Source organism: Triticum aestivum, chromosome 6A (genome assembly GCF_018294505.1).
Source record: "Triticum aestivum cultivar Chinese Spring chromosome 6A, IWGSC CS RefSeq v2.1, whole genome shotgun sequence".
Taxonomy (NCBI): Eukaryota; Viridiplantae; Streptophyta; class Magnoliopsida; order Poales; family Poaceae; genus Triticum; species Triticum aestivum.
In genome coordinates, this window is record NC_057809.1 from 554,649,032 (window position 1) to 554,659,127 (window position 10,096).

General features: G+C 47.9%; 1 protein-coding gene across 1 annotated transcript; it reads left to right on the plus strand.

Moving 5' to 3' along the window:
* Positions 1-7,816: 7,816 nt before the first annotated feature.
* LOC123131003 (transcription factor bHLH94) lies at positions 7,817-9,726 on the plus strand. The gene is made up of 3 exons (XM_044550780.1): positions 7,817-8,484; positions 8,978-9,355; positions 9,459-9,726. The coding sequence occupies exons 1-3, from the start codon at positions 8,032-8,034 to the stop codon at positions 9,549-9,551; spliced, it is 924 nt and encodes a 307-aa protein (XP_044406715.1). The 5' UTR covers positions 7,817-8,031; the 3' UTR covers positions 9,552-9,726.
* Positions 9,727-10,096: the final 370 nt, after the last annotated feature.

A 10,096-nucleotide genomic window follows, 5' to 3' on the forward strand; every position in this document is an offset into this window, starting at 1 on the left:
CATTCACAGGAAGATTCTCCAGACACTTTTTCGGAACCCAGATCTTCTTCATAGGCGGTCCATTCCTGCAGTTAGTACCAATGTACCTGACAAACACTTCACCATTCTGATTCTTAAACAGTTTATAGTTTGCATCAAAGGATTCATCAATGACAATGGGGTTTGCACAAGTGAAGCCAGATAGAGTGGATGGATCTGCTGAAGATTCCTTTGCAGCAACCCATGTGGTTTTGGGTACTGCTCAGGTTGCCAGTAAGAGCCATCAGCATTCATTTTCCTTACGAACCCAACACCCTCTTTCCTTGGGTTTCGGTTCAAGATCTGCTTTTTGAGGACATCACATAGTGTCTGATGCCCTTTAAGACTTTTGTACATCCCTGTTTCAAGCAATGTCTTAAACCTAGCATTCTCATCAGCAATAGCAGTGGTATCCTCAGCAGAGGGGTTAGTTTCCACATCAACAGTTGAAGATATTGCAACAGTAGCAGCAGTAGAACATTTAGCAACAGAAGTAGTATTATCACACTGAATGCATTTAAGACATGGTGGTTCAAATCCTTCCTGAGCAGAACTGATCTGTTTGGCGCAAAGTGACTCATTTTCCTTTTGAAGATCTTCATGAGCCGCTCTCAATTTCTCAAGATCTTGCTTCCTTTGAAGATAATCATAGGAAAGTTTTTCATGAGTTGTTGAGAGCGTTTCATGTCGACTTTCAAGTTCCTCATACTTAACGTGAAGATTTTTTATGTCTTCAATTAACGACTCAGATCGAGTCATTTCAGCGCCTAACAGATCATCACTTTTGTCTAACAATTTTTGAATATGTTCCATGGCTTTCTGTTGTTCAGTTGCAATTTTAGTAAGTGTTTTGTAGCTGGGTTTTGAACCACAATCAGAGTCATCGTCACTAGATGTTTGATAGTGAGTAGTGCGTGTGTTTACCTTGGCACCGCGTGCCATGAAGCAGTAGGTAGGAGCGGAGTAGTCCTTGTCATTTGCATCGGTGTCGATGATGAAGTCATTGTCTTCAGTGTTGAAGATGGACTTGGCAACGTATGCTGTAGCTAGACTTGCGACGCCAGAATAGGACTCCTTAGACTCCACCTCCGCCTCCTCAGAAGCGGACTCCTCCTCTGAATCCATTTCCTTGCCAACAAACGCACGTGCCTTGCCAGATGAGCTTTTCTTGTGTGATGAAGACTTTGAGGAAGACTTGGAAGAAGACTTTGAGTATTTCTTCTCCTTGCTCTTCTTCTTCTTTTTATTCTCATTGTCCCACTGCGGACACTCAGAGATGAAGTGGCCAGGTTTCTTGCACTTGTGACATGTTTTCTTCTTGTAGTCATGAGCAGAAGCTTCATCATTCCTTGAGCTTGATCGTGAAGACTTTCTGAAACCTTTCTTCTTGGTGAATTTTTGGAACTTCTTCACAAGCATAGCAAGTTCTCTTCCAATGTCTTCAGGATCATCAGAACTGTTGTCAGATTCTTCTTCAGATGAGGAGACAGCTTTTGCCTTCAAGGCACGAGTTCGCCCATAGTTTGGACCGTAGATATCTCTTTTCTCAGAAAGCTGAAACTCATGTGTGTTGAGCCTCTCAAGTATGTCAGACGGATCGAGTGTCTTGAAATCAGGACGTTCTTGAATCATCAGGGCTAGGGTGTCAAACAAACTGTCAAGTGATCTCAGTAGTGTCTTGACGATTTCATGCTTGGTGATCTCAGTAGCGCCAAGGGCTTGAAGCTCATTCGTGATGTCAGTGAGTCGATCAAATGTGAGCTGGACATTCTCATTGTCATTTCTATTGAAGCGGTTGAAGAGGTTGCGAAGGACACTGATTCTCTGATTTCTCTGGGTTGAGACGCCTTCGTTGACCTTGGAGAGCCAGTCCCAAACTAGCTTAGATGTTTCCAAAGCACTCACGCGGCCATACCGTCCTTTGGTCAGATGACCACAGATGATATTCTTGGCAGTAGAGTCCAGTTGAACGAACTTCTTGACGTCAGCAGCAGTGACACCTTCTCCAGCCTTGGGAACGCCATTCTTGACGACATACCATAGGTTGACGTCAATGGCTTCAAGATGCATGCGCATCTTATTCTTCTAGTAGGGATATTCAGTTCCATCGAAGACGGGGCACGCAGCGGAGACTTTGATTATCCCTGCAGTCGACATAGCTAAAACTCCAGGTGGTTAAACCGAATCACACAGAACAAGGGAGTATCTTGCTCTGATACCAATTGAAAGTGCGTTATATCGACTAGAGGGGGGGTGAGTAGGCGATTTTTATGGAAGTCTTCAAAACGTGGAAGTTATGAAGACAAACGATAGAAATAAACCTATTACCATGCAGCGGAAGGTAGACTATACTAGGCAAACCATAGTCAAGTATTCAATGGAGTGAAAGCACAATGACTAATAGTAGCAATGTAGTAAGGATCAGATAGGAAGATATTATGAAGCCAAACAGAACACACAGTCACTCAGTGAAGACAAAAGATAGTGCAATCATACAATGACTTCACAAGGACCAACAGTAAGTAAAGAGAAGGGAAGGATGAAACCAGTGACTCATTGAAGACAATGATTTGTTGGACCAGTTCCAGTTGCTGTGACAACTGTACGTCTGGTTAGGGCGGCTAGGTATTTAAACCTGAGGACACACAGTCCCGGACACCCAGTCCTGAACACGCAGCTCAGGACACCCAGTCCTCACCGTATTCCCCTTGAGCTAAGGTCACACAGACCTCGCCCAATCACTCTGGTAAGTCTTCAAGGTAGACTCCCAAACCTTCACAGACTTTGTTCACCGGCAATCCACAATGTCTCTTGGATGCTCAAAACGCGACGCCTAACCGGCTGGAGGATTCACAGTCCTCAAGTGTAATAAGTCTTCAGATCACACGGACAAGAAGCCTTAAGTGATGCCTAACACTCTTAGGCTCTGGGTGGTTAGGGCTTTATCCTCGCAAAGAATTCTCTCTCAAAGGCTTCGAGGTGGGTTGCTCTCAAACAACAAAAGCCGTACACTAACTCTGAGCAGCCAACCGTTTATGGTTGTAGGGGGTGGGCTATTTATAGCCACTAGGCAACCTGACCTGATTTGTCCGAAATGACCCTGGGTCACTAAGGAACTGACACGTGTTCCAACGGTCAGATTTGAAACTCACGCGGCAGCTTTACTTGGGCTACAAGCAAAGCTAACTTGTCCGACTCTGGACAAGTTTCGCTCTGATAGTCTTCACTCGAAGACATAGGTTTTGGTTAAGCATCACTTCAGTCATTCTGACTGGTTCACTTGGACCCCACTTAACTATAGAAGAAAAAGAACTATGAAAGATCTAAGTCTTCGAGCTCCATAGGCTTCATGCGATGTCTTCTCTTGTCATAGTATTCAATGTGAATATCTTCATATACCACCTTTGACATCAATGTTTTCATACATTTTTAGGGGTCATCTCTGGTAGGAAAACCGAATCAATGAGGGACTTCTACCTGTGTTATCCTGCAATTCTCACAAACACATTAGTCCCTTAACTAGATTTGTCGTCAATACTCCAAAACCAACTAGGGGTGGCACTAGATGCACTTACACTTTGCTATGATGCCATTGAAGAGTTCAGACCCTTGAGTACTATTGAAGCCAATGGAAGAGATATTGTCAAAGCACATCTTGCCAAGATCCTTGAACATCAGAGAATTTATTGGAAACAAAGAGACACCATTAGGCAAATTCAAGTGGGTGAAGCCAACACGAAATACTTTCAAGCAAAAGCAACAGTTAAATTCAGACACAATAGTATTGTTATGCTTAAAGATGAAGCTGGTAATGAGCATCATGACCATAATGCAAAAGCAGTAATTCTTTTTAGAGCTTTCAAGGATAGATTGGGCACCTCAGTTACTACACAGAATCCACTTCTCCTTCGTCATCTTTTGCAGCATCATGAAGATCTTCACACCCTTGAAAACCCTTTCACAAAAGAGGAGATAGACAAAGTGGTCCAGGAAATGCCCAATGACAGGTCTCCTGGCCCAGATGGTTTTAATGATGCCTTCATCAAACACTGTTGGGATATTATTGTTGAGGATTTCTATTCACTCATTCAGGAGTTCTATAATGGCACTGTTAACCTTCAGAGCATCAACTATTCATTTGTCACTTTGATTCCCAAATTAGATGATGCATGCACCCCAGCTGCATTTAGACCTATTTCTCTCTTGAACTGCACCTTGAAGATTATCACTAAGCTTCTGGCTAACAGGCTGCAAAAGATCATCCTCAAATTGATCCATAGTAATCGGTATGGTTTCCCGAATAATAGGTGCATTCAAGACTGTCTTGCATGGGGATATGAGTAGATCCACCAATGCCATCACTCAAAAAAGGAAATTATTTTACAGCAATTAGATTTTGAGAAAGCATTTGACATGCTCAACCATTCCACTCTCATTGATTTACTCAAATCTAAAGGGTTTGGAGATAGGTGGATCAATTGGATTAAGATGATTTATGGCACTGGATACTCATCAGTCCTTCTCAATGGTATTCCTGGCAAACAATTCCTCTGCAAAAAAGGGGTCAGACAAGGAGATCCTCTCTCCCCTTTGATATTTTTCCTAGCCGCAGATTTATTGCAAACAATGATGAATGAAGCTATGCAAAATTCCCTGATTAGCTCACCACTTTAGCATACCTCATGCCCTGACTACCCCATCATTCAGTATGCTGACGATACCATTTTTGTGGTCAATGCTGAGGCCCAGAAACTCACTCACATTAAAAGCCTCCTGCTTCATTTTGTTGCTTATACTGGGCTCAAAGTAAATTACTTCAAATCTACCATGATCTCTATTAACACTCATGAGGATAAGATGATCCAACTGTCACAACTTATGGGATGTAACATAGGCACCTTGCCTCACACATATCTTGGACTTCCTCTCGACATCACCAAACCCAGAGTTATTGATTATTTGCCAATGTTGAAGAAGATTGAAACCAGACTGTTGAGCTGCTCCACTCTCCTTTCTTCTGGGGATAAACTCACTCTGCTCAAGTCAGTCTTCACAAGCATGCCCACATTCTCCATGTGCACACTCCCACTGCCAAAAGTTGTGATCAAGCAAATCAACATCTACCTCAAGCAGTGTTTCTGGAGGAAATTTGGCACACTAGACTCAGGCCCTCCTATGATTTCTTGGGAGAAGGTGTGTAAACCCCAAAAAAATTGGAGGACTAGGTGTTCTTGACATAGCCACACATAATCAAGCACTGTTGATGAAATTCATCCACAAGTTCCTCAACAAAGCAGACACCCCATGGGTGCAGATTAGTTGGGAGACCTACTACCAATCCTCATTGCCTGGAGAGCGTGTAGTTGGGTCATTTTGGTGGAAAGAGATTTGCAAACTTCTGCCCACTTATAAGATGCATGCCATCTGTAAGGCAGGATTGGGGGATACTGCACTTTTTTGGACGGATAATTGGTCGGGAGAGCCACTTTCACACACCTACCCTGAGCTCTTCTCATTTGCTATGGAAGCACTATTTCTTTACACCAAGTAATGGAACATCAAGACATCAGTCAACTCTTTCATCGACCTCTATCTCTCCAAGCATACCAGCAACTCAACACTTTATCCCAAACTCTCACTACAAGAGGGGCTCTCGCTGCCCAAGATAGCTGGATCTATACCTGGAACTGTAGTCGGTATTCCTCCATGAAGATGTATTTTGCTCTCAAACAAACAACGATACACCATCACACCTTCAAGCATCTCTGGAACTCCTCATGCAGACTTCGACACAAGATTTTCTTTTGGATGCTATATCAGGATAGAGTAAACACTAGGAATTTGCTTCATCACAAAAACATGTATCTGCCAGATTACAATTGTGCTCTTTGCTCGCACCACACTGAGGAGACTGCCATGCATCTTTTCTGGGACTGCCCATTTGCCATGGCATGTTGGGATCTTATTATACCAGGAAAACAGAGAGGAGTTTCTGCTCATGATGAAATCACATTGGCAATGAGCACTCTTCCTGCCGAGATTGCATTTGACATCATCATCATGGGATGCTGGGGTATCTGGTCGGTCATGAATGATAAAATCTTTCGATCTGCACCTCCTCATCGCAATACTTGGAAGTTCTATCTTAAGGAGGGTTTATGGGCATCTGAACTTCGAGCTAAAGCTAGCAAGGCTGTCAAGATCAGGACCTGGGTTAATCACATGTTAGGACCAGATTAATATGTTATTTATGTTTCCTAGAGTAGGCATAGGTTGATTTGTACTTATGACTTTGTTCTTACTTTATTTATAATATAATTACCGTAGAACGATTGTTCTACGGTCTCGGCTAAAAAAAACTAGCCGTTTGTTCTCACTTGAGCTATCTGCACAATGACTGAGTGGGGCGAAGAGCAAACTAATCCTATGGCTCCACTCGCGAGGCTTCCTCCTTCCGGAATAGGATGGATACAAGAGCAACTATTCCTTCATGTTGGCCTGCCTTTGGTGTGACTTGGCATGTGCCGCTCCCTCTTTGATGTGAGCGGCGTTGGTAGCGGTAGAGCAAAGAGGGCACACGAGCCTCCCCTTGTGCGCCCACTTGTCTCACCAAGTCGATATTGTCATCATTCCCAAGACGCAGTGCCCGCAAATCGGCGTGCTAGGGTTAGCATGAATAGATGAACGTACAGGTGTAGGTGTGTGTGTGTGTGCGCGCGCGCGCGTGCATGCGTGCGTGCATGTGTGCGTGCGCGCGCGCGCGTGCATGCGTGCGTGCATGTGTGCGTGCATGTGTGTGTGTGTGTGTAGGGATGAAAATGGAGTGGAAAGTTTCCGCTTTTACGGAGGAAAAATAAAAATGGAGAGAAAATATGAAAACGGAAACGGAAATTTGTAAAATGGAAATGGAAGTAGAATTTTTTATGCGGAAACAGAAACAAAAACGGAACGGTGTTTTCCGGTGGAACAGGCGCGGAAACGAAACTTTCCGTTTCCGTGAATATGGAATTTCCGTTTCTACTATAGGCTCATGGCTGCTTTGTAGCCCAATTACCAAACAACACACAATGACATAATGAGCAGACTGGATCATTTGAGGACCAACTTTTACTTCCACACACATTCTCAACTGGACACAACACGGAATTGTCATGTACTATTACAATACTACCCTATGTTACCAACACAACCATATTATCATGTAGCCACGTTAAAAATTTCTTAAATTTCTTTGTTTTTTGTGTGTATTTCTCTATGATTCAAGGGGGTTTTAAGTTCCGGTCAACACACCGTTCTGTTTTCGTGTCCGCTCTGTATTCGCTCCGTATCTGTTTTCGATAGTATTTGTTTCCGTATTCATTTTCGGGGTTTCCATATTCATTTCCGCTTCTGCAAAAAATATGAAAACAAATATGGTAGCATACAGTTTCGTCCGTTTCCGCTCCGTTTTCATCCCTATGTGTGTGTGTGGCATTTTTATGCGATTTCAAGGAATGGCAGGGGTCATCGGCAAACTTCCATACATGGTTCAGAGCCGATTTGACGAACGTGGCACAACATGCAGAGATAGCCTCATTTGGATCAGAAATGAATTGCATTTTACGATTTCATGGCTCATGGACCAAAATGAACCCATATGACAGATTCGTGAAAGTCGAGTGCAATTATGGCCAACTAAAGAATATCTCCTGCCCCATCGATCGGCTAATCGCCACATCCCACATGCCAGTGGCAGATCGGGTCTTTGTCCCGATCAGGCCCTCCGTATTATTCGTTCCGCGCCGCAACGCTCTTAAAGCGACCACGCGTCTCACTTGCATCCGTCCTTCCTCCCTCCCCCTCTCCTCCATAGTTCCATGGCATGCATGCCCAGCTGCCCACGGCGCTGAGCGTGACCTAGCTTCCCCCAATCTCGTGTCCATAGGCTGGTCTCTTCTTGTTCTTGGCTTCACCGGGTAGTGGTATGGTGTGAGGCTGGGTCTCTAGCTGGTGGCTAAGCGGAAGCTCGATCCTATGGCGCTGGAAGCCGTGGTGTTCCCGCATGAGCACCTCGCGTGCAGCACGGACAAGGTGGCCGCGGCGATGTCCATGTACGCGCCGTCGCTGGGCCGCGGCATCAGCATTGTTGACGAGTTCGAGGAGAAGGGCGGCGTGGTGCTCCAAGAAGAGGCGGCCAACTACGCCTGGGCCGCGGCCGTCGAGGGGAACTGGGACGAGAATCACTGCCGGCCCGTGTCGCCGCCGGCTGCCGTCGCCCCGACTACGCCCGCGGCGTCCGGCCGCGGCAAGGCCTCGTCGTCCGCGGCCGCGCGGAGGCGGCGGCGGCGCCCCAAGGCGGTGAAGAACAGGGAGGAGACGGAGAGCCAGCGGCGCAACCACATCGCCGTGGAGCGCAACCGGCGGCGCCAGATGAACGACTACCTGGCCGTGCTCCGGTCCTCCATGCCGCCCTCCTACGCGCAGCGGGTACGTACGTGCGCACACGACGCATCATCGGGTAGTACACCTTTCACTGTGCGCTGCAGGCGCGAGCGTACGCTCCCGGCCTCGACCCGTACCATTATCCCAACCAAGCTAGGCTCTACCGGTCGTGTCACAACTCACAGCCGATGGCATGCATGCATGCACGAACGGCCCGGCGCTCACCACATCGCTGGCTGTCCCCCGGCCTTTCTTTCACTGTGACGGGTGTCCAATCCCGTCGTCGCAGCGATGCCATTGCTCCCCATGCATGCACACGGCCAGCTCCGCTCTGCCTTTCGGCTTTGGTTCCACTCGTCACGGATCGAATCTGTACTTCCGTCCGTGGTGGGTGGCGGAAACGTGGCACGGCGTGTCGCGCGCGCGCGCGCGTGGTACATTCTCGACCGGCCGTGCGCCGAATGATTCGCGCTGCCTGCTCTGCTCGCGACCTGGCTAATCAATCAATGGCATGTTCTGTTTGTGCCGTGTGATGCAGGGTGACCAGGCGTCGATCGTGGCCGGGGCGATCAACTTCGTCAAGGAGCTGGAGCAGCTACTGCAGTCGCTTGAGGCCCAGAAGCGGCGGCGCGCGCAGCTGGCGTCGACGCCGCCGTTCGCCGGGTTCTTCACGTTCCCTCAGTACTCCGTGGGCGCGGGCGCGGGCGCTGCCGACGGCTCCGGGGCGCGGCGGGGCGTGGCCGACGTGGAGGTGGCCGTGGCGGAGAGCCACGCGAGTGTGAAGGTGCTGGTGCCGCGGCGGCCGAGGCAGCTGGTGAGGATGGTGGTGGCGATGCAGTGCCTCGGGCTCACCGTGCTCCACCTCAACGCCACCGCCACCGCCGACCACCTGGTCTTCTACTCCTTCAGCCTCAGGGTGAGCCTCAGACACATTACTCTGCCATGCACATCCGCACTCTGTTCCATGCCGTGCAGGCCTGATGCCGTGATTAAATGACGCCGTTCTGTGCCGCGCGCAGATGGAGGACGAGTGCCGGCTGTCAACGGTGGACGAGATCGCGGCGGCGGTGCACCAGATGGTCGCCGAGGTGCACGCCGGAGGACCGTGCTAGGTAGCTGGTTGAGCTGGAAACGGAAGCGTGTCTGTAACATTAGTCCGATCCTATCCTGGTAGTAGTTGCGTGCATGGGTAACTCCGGCCGGCGGCACGCGCCATTGTCATTGTTTGCGTGTAAGCTAGTAGCAAGCAATATGTAGCGATGTTTTCTGCCTTTCTGGCGCCAATTATTTGTCTGTCCCAACATGCATGGCCGCGTGTCCATACGGGGCCGGCCTGCGGGTCTTCCCCGGCGGGTCACCCGTCGCCGTTCATCACCGGATAAGAAGAACCATGGAGATGTGGCTCCCTGGCTGGCTTAACCGTTTGATAATCGGATTGGCCCGGCCGCCTCAATCATCTCCCGATGCGATCACCTCAACGATCATGTATGTAGAATAGTGCTGTGTTCTTGGTGTCCGTTCACATTAGTTAAATGACAATTGACTGAATTTCAAATTAAGCCCAGTCAATTTTTTAGAGTTTACCGGAGGGAAGAAAGGAGAAGGAAGGGGCTCGCCGGAGTGCTACCCCATTATCTACCTTAGGATTTAGGATGGG